At 45.2% G+C, this 27,422-nt stretch overlaps 1 protein-coding gene across 3 annotated transcripts in view; it reads right to left on the bottom strand.

Moving 5' to 3' along the window:
- Positions 1 to 88: 88 nt before the first annotated feature.
- LOC147726109 (uncharacterized) overlaps positions 89 to 27,422 on the bottom strand; it is a 263,025-nt gene continuing 235,691 nt past the window's right edge. For all 3 annotated transcript variants that reach the window (XM_086960215.1, XM_086960214.1, XM_086960216.1), the window contains 2 exons: positions 26,661 to 26,768; positions 89 to 812 (listed from right to left, as the gene is read on the bottom strand). In XM_086960215.1, coding sequence (XP_086816341.1) covers positions 672 to 812; positions 26,661 to 26,768 — 249 coding nt within the window. In that variant the 3' untranslated portion in view covers positions 89 to 671. The remainder of the gene's footprint in view (positions 813 to 26,660; positions 26,769 to 27,422) is intronic.

Below are 27,422 nucleotides of genomic sequence, written 5' to 3' on the forward strand. Positions count from 1 at the left end.
ATTCTCCTCTGTTGCCCTGATGGAGGAGGATGATTTCCCAGAGTAGTGAACAGAATGACGATCATCTAAAGTCTAAATCAGCCCTAATGGTATTAAAAAATCCTTTTATTTTTGGAAGACCTTTGCTGGAGGATTTTTGTCTAGTGGCAAATCCACTGACTACATGATGGTGGAGGAGAAAGTTCTGGAGGAATATGGTCCTTCAGAAAATTTAGCACTTCCTCAAGAAGTCAGAAGATTTTCTGTTACCTCCTAAAAGGTACCTACAAGTCTTTGATTTAAACTTATGAAAGATTTGAAACAGAAATGTAATAAAAATTACAAGGTCTGTGCTTTATATTTGACTTCTCTATGCACAGAAAAGGATAGGTATAAGGGAATTGGTGCCATTTATGATGGACCTTTTTGTCTCATAAAAATGGCACTTCTTCAGAGTCCAGATGTGTTGAACTTGGTCATGTCAAATTGATTGTTGTTCCTTGGACCCCTGGTATTTAAAACAGGAAAGTCTCATGCATTTATGGCAGCATTGTGTTAGTCAAGATGGAGATGAGCCGGTGGTCACACAAGTCTTTCTGGTACATGGCAAGAGCCATTTGGCATCTGACAATGACCTCCTTCATGTCTGTATTGATTCTTCAGATGCAAAAGGAAGATCTTGAGGGATTGTTCTATGCTCTGACTGTGTCGTACTCGCATTCCAGAGCAGGATCTTTGCGAATAACCTGCATGTTGATGTAGACGTCTTGCTGCTGCTCGGCCTCCTCAAATTGAATGTCTGCGTAGGAGACGCCCTGACTCCCTGCAGTCTCCTGAAATAGAAACATGTGTGGTCAGGATTGAAAAAGGGGATGAACAGCAGGAACTTGTATGCAAAGTGCAACATCAACTTATACAATTCAGGGTAGACTATGGGGGCAGTGCAAGAGATAGAGATAGTATGTATGGGGCACTTCTATTGGCTACATGCAGATGTCAGATTCATCGCTGGTGCAGTCTTTGTGAACAATGACTCATTGACTCATTGAGGCCAGGGCTACTTCAGGATGCCAAAGTAATGACTATTTCACGTCACACCATATGCATCAGACCCAACTCACTTCATACAGGACATATTACACTGGCACCAATAATACAGCTCTGCCTGTGAATGTGCAGTACAGTTTGAGTGTGACGATTACACACTGAAAGTAGATGCACATAAAACAAATTCAAAAGCACAAATAAAATAATTTATCTGCTCTTCTCAGAAAAATAGCATATCAAAGGAAACAAAATCCATGGCATCAGTAATTCAGCATGTAAATACATAGCAGCACAAGGGTACTACCTTTACGTTGGCGGGAAGGTATAAATATTATTTGGTGATACAAAGAGGCATATAAACGTGCATGCAGATTTAGCACATGGTAACAACTAAAGCATGGTGTGTTGTGTGCACTTTTCTATGTATACATATTTACAATTCCATAAGGGGTTAGTTTTTGAGAGGGTAGTTGTGCTGCACTAGGTGGGCAGAGGGGAGACAGGAGATGATGTTTATAATGACTGCAGGAGGGGGCCCAAGGAGGTAAAAGTTACTTGGCAGGGGGTGTGAGTGCAGGGGTCAGCCAACACTGCACATAATGAGCATGTGCAAGAGGTGTAGGGTCAACAGTCCCTAGTGCAGTACCCAGCTTCACACTGCTAGACTCAATGTATTTGCTTGCACAGTTGACTGTAGTCCTGAGCCCCCTGGCAGTGCTCTATATGAAGTGTGATTGCTTCCTAGTTAGAAACTCCTCCTTGCTGGATATGGGAGTATATTACTGAGTATCAACCTCCAGATTATACACCTATAAGAATATTGTGGATAGAATGTCTAGGGACAAAATATTATGAGGTTAGTGCATAGGGGAGTGTAGATTTACCATTCCTTACTATATATATCACCACAGTACATATATGCGGAGTTACGTATAGAAATTATTATTTATCTGTCGATATTTCAGTTTTAATATTTTTTCCTAGCTACCCTGCGCCATTGATATACTGGTTTCGATAATCAAGAGGCACACCTGGAGATACGTCATGTGAGACGTGCCTCTTCTTTGTGTTTGGAGAATGTTACATTTATCACATGCCTTGATGCTTCTTTATAAAGTCCCTGAGCACTGAATGAGTGCATGGCAGCAGTGTTAGGTCCTAGGACTAGTGCTACCACCAAACTAAGATGGTTTCACTTCTTGCGAACCAACTAACAAAGATGCCATGTACTTATGCTCCTCACATCACAAAGCCAGAGAAGGATGTTTCCATTCTATGCAGAATTTCACTGTGGCTACAGACCAAGAAGTAATCTGTTTGTAGAAGTTGTGTGCCAACTATGCGGATGACACTCAGCTCATCCTCCGGATTGATAATTCCACCTATGCCCAGGATGCAACGCAAAACATCCTCAGATTCACAATAAATGGAATGACTACCAACTCGTTAAAAATCAACCCTGATAAAATGGAAGTCCTTGTCATCCCCTCAAATGACAACTCCTGGTGCAAATGTTTCTGGCCCCAGGAGCTGGGTGTAACCCCCACACCAGCACAAGCCGTGAAAAGCCTTGGAATAAAAATTGATTCATAGCTCTCCATGGTCAACCAAGTCACTACATTGGTCGGACCTGTATAGGGCTTATGAGACAGCTACAGAAAACAATCCGCTCCTTTCAACTGCCTCTTTACAGACGATTGTATCGGCCACAATTGTCTCCAGACTAGACTATGGCAATGCCTTGTACATCGACCTCCCTCAAAAACGTATTAATAAACTACAGGTGGTACTGATTAATGCTGCCAGGCTGGTCTTTAGGTTGCCAAGACGGTCCCACGCCTCCCATCTGCTGTGCAAATTGATCTGGCTCCCCATCAAGGAAAGAGCTGAATTTGAGGGTCTCTGCATTGCTCATAAGGCAATCTATGGCAAGCCCCGGCCTACAATAACCCCTTGCATGCGGCTCCGATTTCCGTGCTGCACAGGGGTTTTGCAGAGTGGGTGGGATTTGGACGGCCTGCGCACATGCCCACCGTGAAGCATGATGGCTCCCGGCCGTCGCGAGCATGCAAGGGGTTAAGAAACGCCTGAAGAACTATGCTCCGGGCCGCATATTGCGGTCCTCTGTGGCCTACATCCTGGCCACCCCAAGATGCAATACCGCATCCAAAGGGGGCAGAGTCTTTTCCATCTTGCGTCCACAACTATGGAACCAACTGCCCAATTACTTACGTAAGGAACAGGCATTCCTCCCATTCAGAAAACTGCTTAAGACGCTCCTGTTCAGGGAGGCCCTGGGAACTGTTTAACTGGCCTTTTTGTGCAGCCATGTACCTGTTTACGACCTCTGGCACTCTTTGATAAGCGCTTAGAGACCCTCCGGTGATTAGCACTCCATAAGAATCAACTAACATTAGCATTAACAGTGGACCTGAAAGATGTCTTGCTTTCACTATTCGCTCCTATGGGCTAAACTGCCTACGCAGTACGCATGCACCTGACACACAACGACTGGCCTGAGCGGCCATTGCAACAAAAGCTGCTCGCTTCAGCTTCATCTGTCTGAAGTCGGGAAGCAGATGGGGTAACACCGCTCGCAGCTGAACACCAACATGACTGAGGTCCCACCTGCTGGTGGTACCTCCTCCGGTGTTCCTCTCTCCAGACATCTGGACTTGACCCTGTCCCAAACCATCTTGCTTGGTGCACAATCTTGTAGCTCACATTGATTCCTCACTGCAAAAGGATGACACCTGTTATCGGTTGCGTCCACCACTCTTCCATTGTTCTCCGCTGTGCTTCAGGGTCTGCATTGGCATCCAGGCCCATCCATTGTAACGCTGCTTGTGTCACCCTGCATCCTCCTCTGTGCTAAGACTCCATCAACTCAGCATCAAGCAGCCTTTCCCCTCTCCGTGGCACATTATGGTTGTCGCACTGCTCAAATCCTCTTAATATCTCTCCATTGGCCTCCTAGTCCAGCCCACATCTCTCTTTTGGATTATTGGCAATCCCTGTACTCATCGGTCCGAATTTTAGCCTGAAATGTTTACGTGTTTATATACCTCCTGCCCCCTGAAGTGTGCACTTGTCCAATCAGAAACTGCTGTTTATCTCCATCTTTAAAATAGCACCACGTGTTGTTTTCTTAGTGCCAGGAGGCCCTGTGGGTGATAGAGTACTTCGTAAATCCTCCTATATATAATACAACATAAGACAACATAACCTACCTAAGAAAAACACAACATAACATGACAGAGCACAATGTAACATAACATAACATAACACTACACAACTCAATGCAACACAACACAAGATAACAATGTTAACGTAGCGTAACATGACATGACAGGATGACATAATATAATATATTATATTACATTATCTTAACACAGTGGCCCCTGACCATGTGCCTCATGACCAATCCTGAAAAACACTTGAGTCCTTGAAGAGGGGACGCAGAGTGACATGCACCAGGTGAGTGCAGTGGTATACTGCATCCACATGCCAGCTCTTGGATACCACATCTGCATGCCAGCTCTGGGATACCGTATCCACATACTAGCTCTGGCATACTACATCCACATGCCAATTCTGGTATACGCCTCCACATGCCAGCTCTGGCATACCGTATCCACAGGCCAGCTCTGACATACTGCATCCACATGCCAAATATGACATACTCGATCCACATGTCAGCTCGGAGATACCACATTCACATACCTAGTCTGACATACCGCTTCTAGATGCCAGCTCAAGCATACCACACGCCAGCTCTGGCATACTGCATCCACATGCCAGCTCTGGCATACTGCATCCACATGCCAGATCTGGGATACAGCAGACACATGTCAGGTCTAGCATACCGCATCCACATGCCAGGTCTAGCATACCGCATCCACATGCCTGGTCTGGCATACCACATCCACATGCTTGTTCGTGCATATCGCATCCACATGCTAACTCCAGCATACCACATCAACATGCCAGCTCTGGCATACCAGATCCACATGCCAGCTCTGGGATACCGCATCCACATGCCAGCTCTGGCATACCGCATCAACATGCCTGTTCTGGCATACCTTATCCACATGTTAGGTTTGGTATACCGCATCCACATGCCAGCTCTGACATACTGCATCCACATGCCAAATATGACATACTCGATCCACATGTCAGCTCGGAGATACCACATTCACATACCTAGTCTGACATACCGCTTCTAGATTCCAGCTCAAGCATACCACACGTCAGCTCTGGCATATAGCATCCACATGCCAGCTCTGGCATACTGCATCCACATGCCAGATCTGGGATACAGCAGACACATGTCAGGTCTAGCATACCGCATCCACATGCCAGGTCTAGCATACCGCATCCACATGCCTGGTCTGGCATATTGCCTCCACATGCCTGTTCTGGCATACCGCATTCACATGACAGCTCTGGCATACTGCATCCACATGCCAGCTCTGGCATACCGGATACACATGCCAGGTCTGGCACACTGCATCCACATGCCAGGTCTAGCATACCAGATCCACATGCCAGGTCTGGCACACTGCATCCACATGCCAGCTTTAGCATACCGGATCCACATGCCAGCTCTTGAATTCTGCATCTACATGCCAGCTCTGACATACCAGATCCACATTCCAGCTCCGGGATACCCCATCCTCATTCCAGCTCTGGCATAGCGCATCCACATGCCAGCACTGGCATACTGCATCCACATGCCAGCTCTGGCATCCTGGATCTACATGCCAGCTCTGGCATACCGCATCCAAATGCCAAATCTGGCATACCGCATGTACATGCCAGCTCTGGCATCCTGGATCTACATGCCAGCTCTGGCATACCGCATCCAAATGCCAAATCTGGCATACCGCATCCACATGCCAGCTCTGGCATACCGCATCCACATGCCAGCTCTGACATACCGGATCCACATGCCAGCTCTGGCATACCGAAGCCACATGCCAAGTCTGGCATACCGCATCCTTATTCCTGGTCGGGCATACTGCATCCACATGCCACTTCTGGTATACCACATGCACATGCCAGCTCTGGCCTACCGCATCCAAATGCCAGCTCTGGCATACCGGATCACTATGCCAGCTCTGGCATACCAGATCCACATGCCAGCTTTGGGATACCACATCCACATGCCTGTTCTGGCATACCACATCCACATGCCTGTAGGTGCATATCGCATCCACATGCTAGCTCTAGCATACCACATCCACATGCCAGCTCTGGCATACAAGATCCACATGCCTGTTCTGGCATACTGCATTCACATGACAGCTATGGCATACCGCATCCACATGCCAGCTCTGGCATATTGCCTCCACATGCCTGTTCTGGCATACCGCATCTATGTGCCACTTCTGGTATACTGCATGCACATGCCAGCTCTGGCATACTGCATCCACGTGCCAGATCAGGCATCCTGGATCTACATGCCAGCTCTGGCATAACGCATCCACATGCCAGCTCTGACATACCTGATCCACATGCCAGCTCTGGCATACCGAAGCCACATGCCAAGTCTGGCATACCGCATCCACATTCCAGGTCTGGCATAGTGCATCCACATGCCACTTCTGGTATACCACATGCACATGTCAGCTCTGGCCTACCGCATCCAAATGCCAGCTCTGGCATACCGGATCACTATGTCAGCTCTGGCATACCGCATCCCCATGCCAGCTCTGTCATACCACATACACATGCCAGCTCTGGCATACTGCATCCACATGCCAGCTCTGGCATACCAGATCCACATGACAGCTCTGGCAAACCACATGCCAGGTCTGGGATACTGCATACTCATGCCTGGTCTGGCAAACCAGATCCACATAAAATTTTTATATGTGAAAGGGGGGGACCCTCTCACAAAGACGTGCGCTCTGTAAACTAGAAACTACTGGGTTTCATCTCTTCTGTATTATTGAAAATTTCAATGATTAATCAATGATGCTTTTTCCTTTGGTTTATCTGATTTTTATTGCATCGAAAGTATTTGTTCCTTATTGTATTCCATAAGAAAACGTTTTTTACTTATTTTTCTTCCACATCTAGAGAGTTTTACATTTTGTCCTGCATTTCAGGTCGGAATGATGCATTTCAGGTCGGAATGACCCTTCTTCAGGGGCCTACAAGTAACATAATACAGGACAAAGCGGAAACCTTAGTATTCACATCTGAAGCAGCTAAAGAGATATATGGCTTAATACAGACGACCAGAGCATTCACACCACAAATCACAACAACCGCACAACTTTTGCGACAACTTGAATACATCAGTAAAAAAGAGATAAACCAAAGACTGCACGCCACCACACTAATTCACTATCATAAAAATCAAAGGATTCCAAGGGGATTGCGAATAGCCCTAAAACCAATGCTTTGCAAAAATAACAAGAAATATGTTGAAAAGTGGTACAAAATTCTCAACAAATGTTCATTGGACCTCATTCTTTTAATTATAGAAGAACTAGCTAAAGTACTCAAAGAACTAGAGGAAGAATGAGCAAATATCAAAAGAAAATTGAATAAACAAGAAGATCTTCAAACATTTCTTGAGGATATTAATAACAAACTTGAAAAATACACCAAAGAAGTAAACGACCGAAAAGTGAGAAAGTATTGTCGTGATACCATAGACAATAAACTTGAAGAAGTATATACGTTGGCTGAAATCTACAATCAGAAGAAATGGCAGCAACCTCAACAAAAATCAAATTTGGGCTCTTCACAGGAAAGTGTAGTATCAGAATCAGAAATCACTCAGGTAAGAAAACCGGTCTCTACTACATTAAAACCATTAGAGAAACAATTGCAACCAACTCAGATACAACAACAGAAATAAGCCCTGCAGCCAACGCACCTCTGCAACCAGACAAACAAGGAGAGGAAAAGGAAATAGAAGAAGAACGAGTCAGGAGAGTTACAAGAAGCCAAACGAAGATGACCTAGTCACCAACATCTCTACAAAAACACTCACTAAAACACAGATCGCAGTTCTAAACAAAGATACTTTGTTTGTCCCCACCTACAACTCAAATATACCTGAAACTGAAATAGCCCTTTTCAAATTCTTCAGAACATTGAAACTATGCTACTTTTTCAAAGATAGTCAAACTTTTTCAGAGAAAGTACCAGAGTCTACCTTTAAAGAATTCAAACCCAAGAGCTTTTTTTGTGCACAGTTTACTCACAAAACAATTGAAGCCTTCGAAAGAACAGTTCTCACAGAAATTCAGAAGATTAACTTCACTAAACCTAAGAAGTTAAATCTTTCTACTCATGAATGGAACATCTTGAAAAATCTAAGTCAAGACAGTGATTTAACTTTCCAAAGAGCCGACAAGGGAGGAGCACTTATAGTGATGGACACCAATTCCTATATCACAAGTGTCAACCTACATGTCCAAAACGAACAAATATACATACCACTGGAATTAGACCCTACCAACGAATACCAAAAAACTCTACTATCAATAATCAATAATGCTCTTGAAATGCAATGGAATCAATAAAAAAAATGCATTCTTTGGGACCAAATTTCCATGTCGACCAAAATTTTATAGGCTACCAAAAATTCATAAAGACCCTATAAACCCTCCATTCAGACCCATCCTCTCAGCCTGTGGCTCCATCTCCGAACCAATCAGAAAATACATAGATAGGTATCTACAACCTACAGTACAAAAGGGCAGCACATATATCAAGGATACCACAGCTTTTCTAAACCTCCTCAACGAAGCAACTCTTTGATTCAGGATTAAAATATTGGCTATGTACTGTGGATGTCACAGCATTATATACTTCAATCCTCCACAACGAAGGACTTGAAGCTCTATAATGGGGTTTACTCAACGAAGACATTGAAGACACCCAGAAAATCTTTCTACTTGAACTCATGTATTTCGCTTTGTTCCACAGCTATTTTGAATGGCAAGGTAACTTTTCCAATCAATGTAATGGAACATCCATGGGCTTCGGAGGAGCTCCTTCGTATGCCTGCATCTATATGTCCAAATTCGAAACTGATCACATTCGCCACAATCCAGAATGGATAGAAAATGTGATTATCTATAAGTGTTATATTGATGACATTTTTATCCTATGGAAAGGTGACAAATGTAAACTTGAAAGAAACATTGTCAGGATCAAAACAGTGAGGGAGAGAATTAAATTCACTTACAATATAGATGACTAATCCATAGCATTTCTGGATGTGAAAGTCAATATAATAAGCTGATCACTCGAGTACACACAAAAACAACAGACAGAAATTCGAGTCTACTCTATCAAAGTTTCCATCCCAAAACATTAAAGAAACATCTTCCAACCTCTCAATTTATCAGACTTAAGAGGATAACATCTGACCTGAACAACCTCCAGGAAATATTCACTGAACAAACCATAAAATACCAACAGAGAGGATATCCCCAGGAAGTACTTCGAGAATCGATAAAAAAGAGTTACCTATATTCCAAGAGAACAACTGTTAACACCGAGACCCACTACACCAGAGCAAAAACAGTGCGTGTATTAACATTTTCTACAGAGGCATCTTAAATCAAAAGGATAATCAACAACCATTGGTCTCTAATCAACATGGAACCTGATCTTAAAGGTCTATATAGTGATCATATATCCCTTGCCTTCCAAAGGTCAAAAAATTTGAAAGAAATCTTAACTACGTGACAAAAAAACAAGATCGCCCATAAGGGATGCATAGATGTTTAAATTGCGTACATTGCAATAACGTCATGGTTGGTAAAACTATAATAGACACCACCAAGGGATACAAAATAGATTTACATCACACCAGTACATGTGACACCAAAAACACAATAGACGCAATCAAGTGCCCTTGTGGCAAAATTTACGTCGGACAGACCGAAAGAAAAATCAAAGTTCGAATAACAGAACACAAAAGCAATATCCGACCATGCAATTTGAAATCTACAGTTCCGACATATTGGATTGAAGCTAACACTAAATAACGCTGCGACATGGATCCTGTAAAACAGAGACTTAAAGCAGAATTTGTTTGGATCAAAATAAAAATTGAATACCCTGCAACCAGCAGGGATGAACGACAGGATAGAATCCTCGTGTTTTTTGTAAATAGACACTATGATCTCATTGTCAAGAGGACTGTTCTGATCCCCATATGTAATAATTTTATTAATGTATATTAATGTACTATTAGCTATCATTCTAGTTACCCACACCATTTCCAGACACGTATACATGCCCCTGCAACACACCGCCTCATGAAGAACATTGACATTCATCATCATTATCCCATGCACTTGATTATGGCTTTTCCACCTTATGCATTATCCATCCGTTATCATTTTACTTATGATTCACATTGAGTTTCACCATTCCTTTTTCCTTCATTTTCGTGTCATCTTTCACGTAAATTTTTTTTTGTTTTTTTTGTTTTAACTTTATTAGTTCATTTGAATCCACACGAACACTCTCGCACCTATTTTTCCGCATGAAGTATCCGTACTCACATCACGTGACAATCACCTGATAGAGGTCTCGTCAACTCGATACATTTTATTTCCATTTGTTATATTACCATACTCCTATATATCCAATATATCACTTACTTTTACTAGTTTCACTATTTGTACATTATTATTGTATCGCCCTTGAAGCGTTCTTTCGCTTCCGTATGAAGCTCCTTCACTCCGATCACATGACTAGCCTCTCGGCTACATCAGCCATATTGAATTACCTCTCCGGTAGCTTCCAAAACTTCTATCTCGATACGACTATTGGACTCCAGTGTTCTGATTCATCCAGAGTAAGTTTAAGACCACTTTTCCATCTTTTTTAGTTTCGCCCTATATCTTTCCATTCTTTATACCACCACTATAATTTACCTTTTACTTTTCCGGTTCACTGACTGCCTGACCTCGATCCCCCTCACAGAGCACAGATCCTTTATTGATTTTGACATTATATCGAGCAAACCCAATTTTCTACCGCTATTACCTTCACTGATGGTGTCCTTTTATCACGAAAATCACTCATTAAATTCACACACAGGGCATGTTTATTTGTTTGTTTTCTAATGAACACATACAAAAACTGTTGTTTCACAATCGTGTTTGCTAAGGTCCTGTATTATGTAAGTTGTAGGCCCCTGTAGAAGGGTCATTCCGACCCGAAATGTATCGGGCAAAGGACAAGGCAAAGGACAAAATGTAAACATCTTTAGATGTGGAAGAAGAAATAAGTAAAAAATGTTTTCTTATGAAATACAATAAGGAACAAATACTTTGGATGCAATAAACAACAGCAAATTTGGCTGCTTCTCGTAATTTTTTAAAATTGCCTATTTTGCACTGTGAGGACGACAGCGAGTTAGGCTGCTCCTCGTCATTTTTAAAAATTGCCTATTATGCCCTGTGAGGACGACAGTGAGTCAGGCTGCTCCTCTCACCTCAGTAGTTTTGGCTGCCAAATCCCGGGGTCCGTTCCACCACGGCTGAGTGACGACAGCATGGAGAGCCTGTAGTGTAGTTCCTAGTTTCCCACTAGGCCCTGCGCATTGGAATAACATAAACAGTAGTATCGACGTGGAACTGCGGATATTCCAGGCCTCCACTGACTATGCTAAACTTAATTGGGTGTGTTACCAACTAGCTCAGAGGTCACTGGAAACTTTCTTCTCTGCATGGGAAGTGATCAGCTTCCCTGGCACAGACAAGAAGGGATTCAGCTTTCCAAAAACCGTGCAACATGACAACTTTGCTCCTCAGATCAAGAGTCCATCTCTAGGGTCGTGTGAAACAATAGACAGGTATTTCACTCAGTCAGATTAGTGCAGTTTACTTTCACGATATGTAGAGAATAGAGATACGGGCGTTTGTCAATAAAGGGTTAACATTTATTGAACAGTCTTTCTTCTCGTACAAGAGAAATGTATTGCCACAATTGCAAGACTTGTTATTATAAAAAGTACGTACAGTAAGATAAGAATTGCGAAATAATACTGTAAAAGCATTGATATGGTTTCTTAGCCATACAATGGTTTAAAAGTAATAAAACATATATACATTCAGATATACATTAGGCTAACATACTCAACTGGTGCTTCTAACTAAGCCTACCCCAGTGTGCCTGACCTAAGCCTAACACGTGGAAGGGGAGTAAGTAAGTAGCTTTAAGTTAAGTTGGTTTTGCCAAGGTTTGCTTCAAGAATTCTCGTCTAAGGGTTTAGTCAACACCATACCTCTGAATAGAATGATGGAAGTCTGGTATTTCCTTCAGGGGAAAACTCGATATCCCAGTCACCCGCGAGGGCAGACCAGAAACGCTGGAGCTCTGTTCAGCGCGTCGAGAGGAGGAGGGGGGACAGCGTCCGCGGGCAGCTTGGAATCTGCTGGGCTCTTCGCAGAGGGACGGCTGTTCAGCTCCTAAGCGTACCACACCATCGTTCGCGCTTTAGCAGCGATAATGGTATCAGTAGCTTCACCACCAAAGGGACAGCAGCAGCATCAGCGTACTGCAGCAATGGGACACCAGCAACAGGGTGCACCACAGCAATTGCTTAAGGCAACGTTGGTAGTATTTATACCTGACAGGTGCCTGGTTTGACGCAAGTTTGCTGGACATAAGACGTCAATTAAAGATGTCACTAGGAAGTGATAGCTATCAGTTGCTCATTAGAGTTCCATTACTAATCAAAACACAGCAAGCGGGGATTTCCAGGTTTGCTGAGATTTTATCTTGTTGAAGAACTCGGAGTGTTAATCTAGGAATATCTGATAGTGACTTCTGCTCTGTCATTGCACTAATTGGTTGCAAAGGAAGTGGCAGAGAACTATTCTGGAATGTGGCTCTGTTCGTGTGAGGCCAGAGATGACTTTCTGAATATCGCACTTGAACGGTTATGCCAATATAGGGAATAAATGGATTTATAGCCGAATAGGGGCATAAGGTCACAGTATCGATCAGAAACCTAGATAAACACGCAACAAGCCTAAGGGGAGGTAGGCAGACCAATCAGGACCATCCACTGTGAGCCAGAGGGCGGAGCCACGAGCCCGCGCTTCCCGCTTCCTATTTACCTCTATGTGCTGGCTGAGGCGCAGTGGACGGGCGCAGTGGGCGCGACAATGGCGCGCCGATGGTGCGCCTAAGGTAAGCACGTCTGCGCCCATTCGCGACCGGCTGGGACCAGGGGCCACAATCCCTGCTGGTGTCACCTGAAAATCACTCTCCCCAATTCGATACTCCCGCAATGAGCTGTTACTTTACGCCACTAAAATGGGCTATTATGAAGGGCCATGCATTCGAACGGGCCCTGGCTCATCTTATGGACCAATTTCCTGCCTTGCATGCAGATGGTGAAGGATGGGTCAATCACTATTAGGCTATCAGACCATTCATGACCACTCCAAACTCCTTTGTCTATACCTTAATGCTAGATCCCTACCTAAGCATGCCCAGGACATCTAGGACTTACTTAAAACCAAGAACCCCGACCTGGTCTTTATTACTGAAACCTGGCTGACAGATACTAATTCCCCAGACTTAGCTAATGCGCTTCCCAACAACTATAAAATTATTAACCAAAACAGATCTGGAAGCAGGGGAGGGGGGGTCGCTGTCATATTCAGAGATTATCTGACCTGCCTCCCGGAGCCAGTAATCGGCTACAAAGAACACCAAACCCTACCTTTCCAAGTACTTCGCAACAGTTTCACCGTCCTGGCTGGAGCAGTAATATATAGCCCCCAGGACAACAAGTCAATCTAGGTGCCAAATTGCTCACCCAACTTCTGCCACTTTGCTTGAAACATAAAAACTATCTAGTGGTTGGTGACTTAAACACCCATTACGAGAAAAAGGACGCTCCAGTGGTTTCTCAACTGGAGGGTGATATGGAGATCCTCAATCTTAAACAGTGGATAGTGGGCCCTACTCACATAGCCGGCCACACACTAGATCTACTTTTTACCAACATTTAAGCCACTAAAATCTGTGAGGTCCTGCCATTACTCGGGTCGGACCATTTTCTCATAACTTTCACACTAAATCTACCCTTTAAACCACCGAAACCCAGGGTGGCTCACCAGATTTCCAACCGAGCTTGGAGACTAGTCGATGAGTCAAACTTTTAATACTCATTTCCAGGAAGCCAATATCAAGTTCCTGGATGATGCGACCCTATGCTCAGATGTAACCACATTAGACTCTGGAATATCTCAAACACTAGATAATCTAGCCCCCATACGGACATCCAGGAAACGACTTCTTACGGAAAAATGGTTCACCCCTCAACTAAAAAGTCTTAAGAGGGAGTGTCAAAAACTAGAACATCTATGGAGGCAGTCCAAAGACAGTGCATCCAAGTTAAGCTATGTGCTTAAACGAAAACTTTACAACCGTACCATAAAAAATGCAAAAAGAAATCATTTTTCCCAACGCATTCTTGAAAATTACAACTCTGCTAAAGAGCTTTGTAGAATAGTGAAGGAGCTCAGCAAACCATTAAGCATCTCCCAAACACTTACCCCCTCAGTTGAGGCTTGTGAACAAATTAGCACCTTCTTTACTGAAAAAATTAGGAAAATCTACTCCACCTTCACTTCCCAACACTCCCTTAACACAATGGACACAGTAAAGCCCTCCAACACAGTGATTTTAGCAAGAACTGCTATAGTCTTACCAGATTCAGAAGCCACACCCACTTTGGATGGTTTTGAGCCATTTACAGTGGACGAGGTTCTGACAGCCATGAGCACAGTAAAATCTGGCTCTCCTTTGGATCCCTGTCCTCATTTTGTGTTCTCAAAAATTGCCCCTACACTTGGTCCCCTGATTACACAGCTCTTCAATAAATCTTTAAGAACTGCAACCTTTCCGGACGTTTGGAAGCATGCTTCTGTGATCCCCCTCTTGAAAAACGCCGGATCAGACATTCTTAACCCCGAAAATTATCATCCCATCTCCCAGCTTCCTTACCTCTCCAAAGACTTAGAGAAGCTGGTCAATGGACAGCTGACCAGGTACTTGGAAACAAACCTCCTCTTGGATCCCTCCCAGATGGGATTCCGGGCTAACAACAGTACGGAGGCGACGTTGCTGGCAGTGGCGGACGGTATCAGAACTTCCACCGACTAAGGTGGGGCGGTGGCTCTGATACTGCTCGACCTGTCAGCGGGGTTTGATACGGTCTCCCATGATTGCCTGCTGACCATCCTTTACAGCAAAGGAGTCCGCTCCACTGCGTTAAGCTGGCGGCACTCCTTTCTGAGTAACCGTACCCAGGCAGTACAAATGGGACAATTCCATTCTAAATCTAGCCTCATTAGCTGTGGAGTCCCTCAGGGAGCCTCATTAAGCCCCACCCTTTTCAATGTCTATATGTCATCTCTTGCTGAAATTGGAAGGAAGTGGGGCATTGGCATCTGCTCCTATGCGGATGACACACAGCCGATGGTGGCTCTGGACGAAAAAACAGATCTTACTAAATCCAAACTGCACAACTGTCTTTCGGATATGGCCCAGGGGATGCACTCACATTGCCTAAAATTGAACGCCGGAAAATCTGAGATCCTTCTCTTTGGCAGTGCCAAACGTGTGTGGGATGTGATGTGGTGGCCACCCTCGTTTGGTAGGGCCCCCATCCTGAAACAACACGCAAGGAATCTGGGCGTCATTATGGATGATGCATTGTCCATGAAAGATCATGTGTGATCCCTTTGTGGCAAAGGCTTCTCCATCTTGAAGCTTCTTGCCAGATTATTTCCCTGGATACCCCTGGATTGCAGATGTTCCGTCACTCAAGCCTTGCTAGTTAGCCGTCTGAACTACGGCAATGCGCTGTTTGTGGGCATGAACGAGTATTTGTTCACATGCCTACAAGTACTACAGAATTCGGCGGCTAAACTTATCTGCAACAAAGGCAAGTTTGAATCTGCCTCGGAGTGCCTGAAGAAACTGCACTGGCTGCCGATGCGCCAGAGAGCGGTCTTAAAACTGCTTGGTCATGCCCACAAGGCCCTCCATAAGACAGGTCCTACTATTCTCCAGGGGAAGATTGAATTTTACGTCCCCACAAGAAAGTTGCGGTCACTCCAGTCTGCCCTCGCCAGAACTAAACGCATATATAAAACAAGGACTTGGGGTCGCTCTTTTTCTCACCTGGCAGCAAAGAAAAAGAATGAGCTCCCCCAAGACCTAAGACATACCACTAACTACCTCCTGTTTTGAAAAAAACTAAAAACCTTCCTCTTTCCTAAGCCTTAAGGTCCGCCTCAGTGCTAACTTGCGGTAGTTTCAGTCCGGGTATAAGCGCCTTGATATCCCTTGGGATGAGTGTTGCGCTCTACAAATATCGCAAAATAAATAAGATAAACCAAAGGAAAAAGCCTCATTGATTAATCATTGAAATTTTCAATAATACAGAAGAGGAGAAACACAGTAGTTTCTAGTTTATAGAGTGCACGTCTTTGTGAGAGGGTTCCCCCGCTTTCACATATAAAAATGTTATACGTTAAAGGCACGGTTAGGCACCGTGTGTCAGACCAAGTGCCCACCCAAGTGAATTATATTCAGAAACTTGAAAAAAAGAGTGCAAAGGGATCATAACTTTACTAAACCAGATCCACATGGCAGTTCGGGCATACTGTGTCCACATGCCAGCTTTGGCACACCTGATCTACATGCCAACTCTGGCATCCCACATTCACATGCCAGTTCTGGGATACCGCATCCACATGCCCGCTCAGACATTCCAGATCCACATGCCAGCTGTGGGATAACGCATCCACAGGTCAGCTCTGGCATACCGTATCCACATGCCAGCTCTAGGTTACCTCATCCACATGCCAGTTCTGATATACCGGATCCACATGCCAGCTCTGGGATACCACATCCACATGCCAGCTATGGTATATCGCATTCACATGCCAGGTCTGGCATATCACATCCACAGGCCAGCTCTGGTACACTGCATTCACATACCAGGTCTGGCATACTGCATCCACATGCAAGCTCTGGCATACCGGATCCACATGCCACTTCTGGTATATCGCATCTACATGCCAGTTCTGGCATACCGCATACACATGCCAGCTCTGGCATACCAGATCCACATGGCAGCTCTGGTACACCACATTCACATGCCAGGCCTGGCATACTGGACCCACATGCCAGGTCTGGCATACCACATCCACATGCAAGCTATGGTATACCGCATTCTCATGCCAGGTCTAGCATACCACATCCACATGCCAGTTCTGGTACACTGTATTCACATGCCAGGTCTGGCATACCGGACCCACATGCCAGGTCTGGCATACCACATCCACATTCCAGTTCTGGCATACCGCATCCACATGCCAGCTCTGGCATACCGCATCCACATGCCACTTCTGGTATACTGCATCTACATGCCAGCTCTGGCACACCTGATCCACATGCCAACCCTGGCATCCCACATCCACATGCCAGCTCTGGGATACCGCATCCACATGCCAGCTCTGACATTCCAGATCCATATGCCAGCTCTGGGATACCACTTCCACCTGCCAGCTATGGTATACGGCATTCACATGCCAGGTCTGGCATACCACAACCACTTGCCAGCTCTGGTACACTGCATTCACATGCTAGGTCTGGCATACCGGACCCACATGCCAGCTCTGCCATACCGCATCCACATGCCAGCTCTGACATACCAGATCCACATGCCAGCTCTGGCATACCGCATCCACATGCCAGGTCTGGCATACCGCATCCACATGCCACTTCTGGTATACCGCATCTACATGCCAGCTCTGGAATACCGCATACACATGCCAGCTCTGGTATACCAGATCCACATGGCAGCTCTGGTACATCACATTCACATGTCAGGTCTGTCATACTAGACCCGCATGCCAGGTCTGGCATACCACATCCACATGCCAGCTATGGTATACCGCATTCACTTTCCAGTTCTGGCATACCACATCCACATTCCAGTTCTGGCATACCCCATCCACATGCCAGCTCTGGCATACCGCAGCCACATGCCACTTCTGGTATACTGCATCTACATGCCAGCTCTGGCACACCTGATCCACATGCCAACTCTGGCATCCCACATCCACATGCCAGCTCTGGGATACCGCATCCACATGCCAGCTCTGACATTCCAGATCCATATGCCAGCTCTGGGATACCACTTCCACATGCCAGCTATGGTATACGGCATTCACATGCCAGGTCTGGCATACCACATCCACTTGCCAGCTCTGGTAAACTGCATTCATATGCCAGGTCTGGCATACCGGACCCACATGCCAGCTCTGCCATACCGCATCCACATGAGAGCTCTGACATACCAGATCCACATGCCAGCTCTGGCATACCACATCCACATGCCAGCTATGGTATACCGCATTCTCATGCCAGGTCTAGCATACCACATCCACATGCCAGTTCTGGTACACCGCATTCACATGCCAGGTCTGGCATACCGGACCCACATGCCAGGTCTGGCATACCACATCCACATTCCAGTTCTGGCATACCGCATCCACATGCCAGCTCTGGCATACCGCAGCCACATGCCACTTCTGGTATACTGCATCTACATGCCAGCTCTGGCACACCTGATCCACATGCCAACTCTGGCATCCCACATCCACATGCCAGCTCTGGGATACCGCATCCACATGCCAGCTCTGACATTCCAGATCCATATGCCAGCTCTGGGATACCACTTCCACATGCCAGCTATGGTATACAGCATTCACATGCCAGGTCTGGCATACCACATCCACTTGCCAGCTCTGGTAAACTGCATTCATATGCCAGGTCTGGCATACCGGATCCACATGCCAGCTCTGCCATACCGCATCCACATGAGAGCTCTGACATACCAGATCCACATGCCAGCTCTGGCATACCACATCCACATGCCAGCTATGGTATACCGCATTCTCATGCCAGGTCTAGCATACCACATCCACATGCCAGTTCTGGTACACCGCATTCACATGCCAGGTCTGGCATACCGGACCCACATGCCAGGTCTGGCATACCACATCCACATGCCAGTTCTGGCATACCGCATCCACATGCCAGCTCTGGCATACCACATCCACATGCCACTTCTGGTATACTGCATCTACATGCCAGCTCTGGCACAGCTGATCCACATGCCAACTCTGGCATCCCACATCCACATGCCAGCTCTGGGATACCGCATCCACATGCCAGCTCTGACATTCCAGATCCATATGCCAGCTCTGGAACACCACTTCCACATGCCAGCTATGGTATACGGCATTCACATGCCAGGTCTGGCATACCACATCCACTTGCCAGCTCTGGTACACTGCATTCACATGCCAGGTCTGGCATATCGGACCCACATGCCAGCTCTGCCATATCGCATCCACATGCCAGCTCTGACATACCAGATCCACATGCCAGCTCTGGCATACCGCATCCACATGCCAGGTCTGGCATACTGCATCCACATGCCAGCTCTGGCATACCGCATCCACATGCCACTTCTGGTATACCGCATCTACATACCAGCTCTGGCATACTGCATACACATGCCAGCTCTGGCATACCAGATCCACATGGCAGCTCTAGTACACCACATACACATGCCAGGTCTCTCATACTAGACCCACATGCCTGGTCTGGCATACCACATCCACATGCCAGCTATGGTATACCGTATTCACATGCCAGGTATGGCATACCACATCCACATGCCAGTTCTGGTACACCGCATTCACATGCCAGGTCTGGCATACTGGACCCACATGCCAGGTCTGGCATACCACATCCACATGCCAGCTCTGGTATAACACATTCAAATGCCAGGTCTGGCATACCGGAAGTGGAACCACATACCTGCTGTGGCATACTGCATCCACATGCCAGCTCTGACATACTGCAATCCAAATGCCAGCTCTGACATACCAGATCCACATGCCAGCTCTGGCATACCACATCCACATGCCAGGTCTGGCATACCGTTGCACATACCAGCTCTGGCATACTGCATCCACATGCCACTTCTGGTATCCCGCATCTAAATGCCAGCTCTAGCATACCAGATCCACATGGCAGCTCTGGCATACCACATCCACATGCAGCTCTGGGATACCACATCCACATGCCAGGTCTAGAAAATCCACATCCACATTCCACCTCTGGTATACCGCATCCACATACCAGGTCTGATATACTGCATCCAAGTGCCACTTCTGGTATTTCGCATGCCCATGCCACTTCTGGTATACCGCATCCACATGCCAGACCTAGGATTCAGTCATCAGAATTTACATGCTGGGATATGTAAACCTATCATTAAAATCATAAAAACATGAGTAGCGGAATTTATGCTGTGATCGACCAGATATAAAGTGAATTACAGAAACCAAGGCATGATACAGGAGGTAATGAAATTATGCACATGTATATTTTTTTTACATTGCAGGTATTTACATCTTGACGTAGTAGTGACAAAGATAGTGTTTTTCCCTTTCATGGATTTTTTCACAAGCCGTAGTAAAAATTTGGACTCATGTCCCCAGGTGTTAGAGTCAACTAGCCATAAGTTCACATCTCCACCCTACCGAATTCTTTATTATCTATAATCCAAACTGAATCTCCCAGGGGTCCCTTTATCCATTTAATAGGTTAATATTAGCATTAGAGAACTCCATGCTTTAGTTGCGGAAATACAATGGGTTCAAATGTGAAATAAGCGCAGATTGAGGAGGGAAACCATGCATTGCAAAGCAATCATTTGTAGCAATATTATGGAGTACTGGTCGAATGGAAAGTTGAGAAGGCTGATATGGGGCTTTTTGAGAAGTATACTATATAGCCAATGTATAGAAGGGGGAGATGTATCATTAAACATAGAACTGACAGAAATGTCAGAGTTTAGGTTCATTAACAATTGGTGAAGTGTTCCATTGAGCCTTTCCTAGTCAGTCTCATATAAGAATGATTTCTAGCAATTGATGAAGAGTAACCTCGTGGTTTCATGACCCTTTGTTTCTAGTTGACATGAGTGCATCTATGCATGCATCTATGTTTGAGGTCTGAGTGCGCGTTTGGATGGGTGGAGTTTGACTGCTTTCCTGGGGTATGGGAGTTGGGGCATGTGTTGTTTGTTTGCTTGGGATTTAAGAAGGGCCTACCCCTTGATTGTGCCTCCTGCTCTGTCTCACAGGTGGATGGAATCGAGTGCGGTTATGTTTGGGAGACGGCTAAGAATTTTCCTTGTACTCGTCCACTTAAGATGGCAATGCCATTGACTCACACAATTATGTCCTGGAATATTAGGGGGATTCACACCTTGACCATAAGGTACAAGGTATTTGTTGTACCTCAACAGGCAGGAGATATGGATAGCTCTCCTTTAGGAGAAAAATCTAATGGCTAAGAAGATGCAGCACTGCGAGGCAGATGGAGGGAGCAGGCTTACTGCCCCACTTATTTGGCCTATGTGCTAGCTACATTAATATGTAATGTAATGTTACATTTGTATAGCGCAACTATCACTCCAAGGAGCATCATGGCGCTGAAACGGAGACCAGATATGGAAATTCGGAAATGTCGGTCGGATTTTGCTCATTTAGTTGTCTAAAAATGTGTAAAAATATAGCCTATATGTATACATTGGTATCAGGTTTCTTTTGTGTTTCGTGACTCACTTGTTATGCTGTTTATTGATCCTAAATGCTGTGCCCTAACTAGTTCATTTGTTTAAGCCTTGGTGCTCGAAAGCCACCGCTACCCAGGGTTTAGGAAGATGTTTTATTAAAAAAAAACTAACTGGATCTAAGATGGTTTTCCTGACAGTATTACACAGTGAGGTCGCACATCCACACCAATTATTAATAATAATAATAATAATAATAATAATAATAGAATTCTGACAATTATTCTTTCTGAATTTTAAATGACTTGTTTCCAATGCTACTGAGATGTTGCATCATGTAACTAGTGCTGCTGAAACACTATGGCACAGAGCAGATGTTTTACAGCAAGCAGAACTCTCCAAAACCTCTTAGATGGACTCAGGCTCCATTAACTATAACAACAAAAACAGCAGAGTGGGAAGCAGACACCATGGGCTGTTAGATCCTAATATGATTTTTCTGCAGGGCATTATCCCGTACGTACTATAACTATGTTTGGAGTCATCTACCCTTAAACTCGACCTAAGGCGGTCGGAACGCCACTGGAGACGGAACTATTGCCCCTTGTTGCGCGCCAAATACAAATCACTCCTTGCTGAATATAAAAAAGCGATCCTGGCGGCTAAAACCGCCTATTTCTCTGAGAGAGTAGCTCTCGCGAATAACAAATCCCGTGAAATCTTCTCTCTGGTCTACAATCTTGCCACCTCTGATCGCTCCACCCCCAGTCCGGTTCCCTCACAGTCCCTCTGTTCTTCACTCAATGATTTTTTTATTGATAAGATTGTTAAGATCAAAGCCAACATTCCCACACTGCCACCACCCCGCCCCACCTGTCTTTCCATCTATCCTCCCTCCTCTTTTTCCTCCTTCCCTCCTCTCTCCACTGAACTATTTCTAAATCTACTGATCAAAATCAAGTCCGGTTCCCCCATGGATTGCGCGCCAGCACGCATTCTTAAAACCCTCTTCACCACTTGCTCTGGACCTCCTCTTGCTCTCCTTAACTCCTCTCTGGCTCTTGGATCTGTCCCCTCATCTTTCAAATCTGCCATAGTCCTTCCGATTTTAAAAAAAACTGGCTTAGATCCCTCTCTTCCCTCCAATTTCCGTCCCATCTCTCTCCTTCCCTACCTTGGCAAGATCCTCGAGGCTCATGTCACTTCTTGCCTCTCCTCTTACATTGAGGAGAACAGCCTCCTTGCATCCCACCAGGCAGGATTTCGCCCGGGCCACTCCACGGAGATGGTGGTCCTCGCAGTCTTGGACGAGCTTAAGGGGAAGGCTGATTCCAATCTCCCCCAAGCTCTGGTCCTTCTCGACTTGTCCGCTGCGTTTGACACGGTCGACCATGCCATCCTTCTCGACCGTGTCAGCGCAGCGGGCATTCGGGGCGTGGCCTTTTCCTGGCTGGCGTCCTTCCTTCAGGATAGGTCCCAGGCAGTTCATCTTTCCGGTTTTTCCGCTCCTCCCCGTCCTGTCACTTGTGGAGTTCCCCAAGGCTCTTCTCTTTCCCCTCTCCTCTTCAATCTCTATATTCACCCCCTCATCACTTCTCTTCTTGAGCTGGGGGTCTCTGTGTATAACTACGCAGATGACCTTCAGCTCGTTTTCGATCTTTCTTCCTCCCCTGACTCTCTTCCCAAGTTCTGTTCCACTTTAGTTTTCATTTCTGACTGGATGTGCGCTAACCAACTGAAGCTCAATCCAGATAAAACTGAACTTGTTCTCACCGGTGGCTCTTCCAACCCCTGGACTCCCGCACATTGGCCCCTCTCTTTTGGTCCCCCCCCTGTTCCCTCTTCTTCTGTCCGCACTCTTGGCATCAAAGTCAGTCATGACTTATCCATGCACAGTCAGATCAGCTCTGTTGTGTCCTCCTGCTTTCTTTCCCTCCGTTTAATCCGGAAAATCTCCCGCTTCTTCTCCTCTGATGCTCTCAAATCCATAGTCATGGCCCTCGTCATCTCTCGCCTTGACTATGGGAATGGCCTGTACGTGGGCATACCTGCTTACGAATCTCGCCGCCTACAGGCCATTCAAAACCAAGCTGCTCGTCTCATCCTTTCCCTCCCCAAATCCTCTCATATCACCCCGGCTCTTAAATCACTTCACTGGCTCCCTGTCCGTCTCAGATCCTTTTTCAAACTGGCCTGTCTAGCTTTCTTGGCTCACTCTCGCTCCGCACCCCTGTTCATCAACACTCTTGTCTCTTCTCATGCCCCTGTCCGCACCCTCCGTTCTTCCTCTCTCTCTCTTCTTCACACCCCTCGTTTCCGCAAATCCAGAACCGGGGGAACCCGATTTTCAGTCCTTGCCCCCCAGTTCTGGAATAGCCTTCCTCTCTCTATTCGCTCCATTCCCATCTACTCCCACTTTCGCAAAGCCCTTAAAACCTTCCTCTTCCTTCAGGCATTCCCCTCTTAATCTTCCCTGGGTCCCCTCTGCCGAGTTCTTGATCAGGTCCCCAGCGCCAGGAAGCCGCTCGGCCATCGCGCGCTTTATTAAATATTTTATTCATTCATTCATTCATCTATTGGACACCGGAAGGTCTAGGACCCTCTGTCTTTCTATGTGTTTTCAAGGTGTAACTGCCCTACCCTTCCTATATGTGAATATCAATGTACTTTTTCCAATAGAATGAGACAGTCAAGAGACTGCTATTGGTGTATAATTTAGGCATGAGTGATTTGAAATTTCATACATACACAGATGCGAGGTACACAAGATTTGCATATGCATGTATTTTTGTGAAAATCTTTTACCAAACACAATTCTTTCCCTGCTGCAAAGCTAAAGCAGTGACCATCCGTAACACAACTGGCTTTTTGCACTTTTCGTGGTACAGCAACAAAGGTCCGCGATACCTGGCCTGCTTTATGTGCTACAGTGATGACTACTTGCGATGCTCAGCCTTCTCCGCGTAGCCTCCTCCAACATTAATTGTGCTCTTAGCATAAGAATGAAAAGATAACTTTTCAGTGAGGCTACCCTGGTCTTGGTATTTAGCCCGAGCTCATTGCTGTTGGTGTCAACTTGTGAATTCCACAGACGACTGTCAGTGGAGCTTTGTGCTTTAGGCGTTATGTTTACTAAAACTTTCAAATTACATACCTCTGGTTCTACTGATTAGATCATTGTTCTTCTGGAATCAATTTATTTAAAATTCACTCCATGTTTCTTTTGGGATTTTGTATTGCTTCATATTTTCCCTTTTTTTACTGTGTGTGTGTGCTGCATAAATACTTTACACATTTACTCTAAGTTAAGGATGACTGCTTTTGCCCCAAGCTACCAGAGGGTTGAGCACAGGTTAATTTAGTGAAATTGTGGTCCACCCTGACAAGGATTGTGGTTGATTCCTAAGTGGAGATCCCATCCTCCTCACCCAATACCCCAATTTCATACACTGTGCTAATGTTACACTTGGCTTCCTGCTATAGCATGTACTGTATTTTCATAGCTCACCATTCAAACTCCAGAGATTTCAAAAATATCCCAACATGTTTGTTTGGAATTCAATGACAAAACCACATCACAGCAGCCCTGAAATCAGAAGATGTCTAAAGACAGCCCTTACCCAGATATTTACAAGGGTATTCTATTTTTTGATCTATATCACAGAGGGCACCCCTCCCAAAGTGTGGAAAACTACCCATTGTGTCCATGCCTTATAATGTTTCCCCATTCAATGTTATAAACAAACATGGGGCACTACATTTTCATGTGTCAAAAGCACAGATACAGGAAGGTGATGAAGAGTCTATCAGAGTGAGTTTTGTCCCCCTATGCTCCTTTGAGACCAGATCCACTTATTTCTGCTCGCTTGCTGGGCCATGACAGAGTTTTGACAGGGTGGCTATCCAGAACTTAGGCCAAACATGTAGGACATTGAAGTAGTAGGGTGCACTACAAAAGGTTCACGTGTTCAGATTCATATTGTTATTGTTGCAAGAGATTCGAGCACATCAAAGGCAGTAAGAATGAGGTTATAGGGCTTCTGTCTGGGGCCCCTCTACTGCAGAAGGTATTGGTACAGTATGAGTCACCAGGGAGAGAATAGGCCCAGAACAGGACATGTAACGGTTTAGGCAGCAACACTGCAGGGTCTCCCAGATCTCACATCACCTCCTCTTGTCTCTGTCCTGCAAAATCTCATCAGCAGCCTAAATGCTGCTCTGAAATATTCACCACTGGAATCAAGAACCAGAGGTTTGGAGGAGAACCCAAGGGAAATCCCTTGCAAGCCTCTCCCTGCCCTGATTGAGAAATGAATAGTGCCATCCCTACACATTTGTTTTTAAACTACAATATTCAGAACTATGACAGATTCTCTTACTTCTATCTAATAAGGAGCAGTATTGAATCATATTAACCTACCTATCATGATTACAGTTCAATGATTAAATGAGTGAAAATGATAGCCACATTGTACTCAGATCTCCAGAGGTGATTGTGTGATAAGATGGCACTACTACTAGGGGCACAAATTTCCAAACATCAACTGTTTCCAGTGACACAAGCCAGTGTGAATTACAATCAGGGCCACTGAAATTATGCAATTGTGCGGCCATGACACTTTGGCATTATTATGAATTTGATGCACTTGCCACATAAAAAGGTTATTAAAAGCACAGTAACACCCTTTGAAAAAGTTGAGTGGTCCCCTTTTGTAGCTTACTGCTGTATTTGGATATTAAATTGGTATTAATGAGGTGCAACCAAAGCTCAGACAGCGATTAACAAGTGAAGAAATGTCAAAATAACGAAGAAATACTATTACAAAATGTGCACTTTGCACAGCATAGTTAGCTGTTTCTTGCCACATAATTTACCCAACCATGCCATATAATTCCCTGTGGCCCTGATTATTATGTGTTAGCTATGGCGTGCAATGTCAGCAAAGATGCCACTTCTCACTTGATCCAGGTCTCTGATTTCTGCATAGCAGGTATCTGGAGTATCAGAAGCTGAAGCAGGAGGCTTATTCACCACTGCATACGATGGGCTTTGCATCGGGTCTGGAGGCTGAAAGACAGAGAGCATAGGCTGATCAGAAATTAGATCTGAGCTGCCCTGTGAATACTTAGCACAGCTGACCTGAGGTTCATGCAAAACAACTGATTCTGCTAGGTCCACCACTATCAAGGATGACTTATGCAATACACAGACATCTGGATTAGCAGTACACATAATATTTATTAGTCCTGTTATTTTAGGTCTCGGCTACAGACAACTCTAGCTGTCTGTTGGCAGACCTATTGTTTGCAAATAATGAAAACCCTTAGAGTAAGCTTCCATCTGCCTCTCATTCCTGATTGGATGGATTTGCTGTTTATCTGAAATGTCTGCTTTTGATTTGATGGCTTTCCTCCCTATTCTTGTATTAGTGCCACCCAGGAGCTTTTCACTCTCAAAGTGTTTAGATTGAATGTGCTTTATCCTTCCATTGCTAACTTGATAGGACTCTTTTTTATGTAGCTCCAAAATAGCCCCCTTAACCTTTTGAAAATGACTTAACTTTCACAGATCCAATAAGGGGGCATATTATCAAGGACCAGTGTTAAAATTATCACTGCTTTATTGGCAGGAAATTGCCGATAAAATGGCGATAATGGGCTTGAAAATACGCCCATGTTTTGGTGTTAACATGGGCTTCTATGGGAATTAACAAGGGCGTAT

Source organism: Lissotriton vulgaris, chromosome 3_1, assembly GCF_964263255.1.
Source record: "Lissotriton vulgaris chromosome 3_1, aLisVul1.2, whole genome shotgun sequence".
Lineage (NCBI taxonomy): Eukaryota > Metazoa > Chordata > Amphibia > Caudata > Salamandridae > Lissotriton > Lissotriton vulgaris.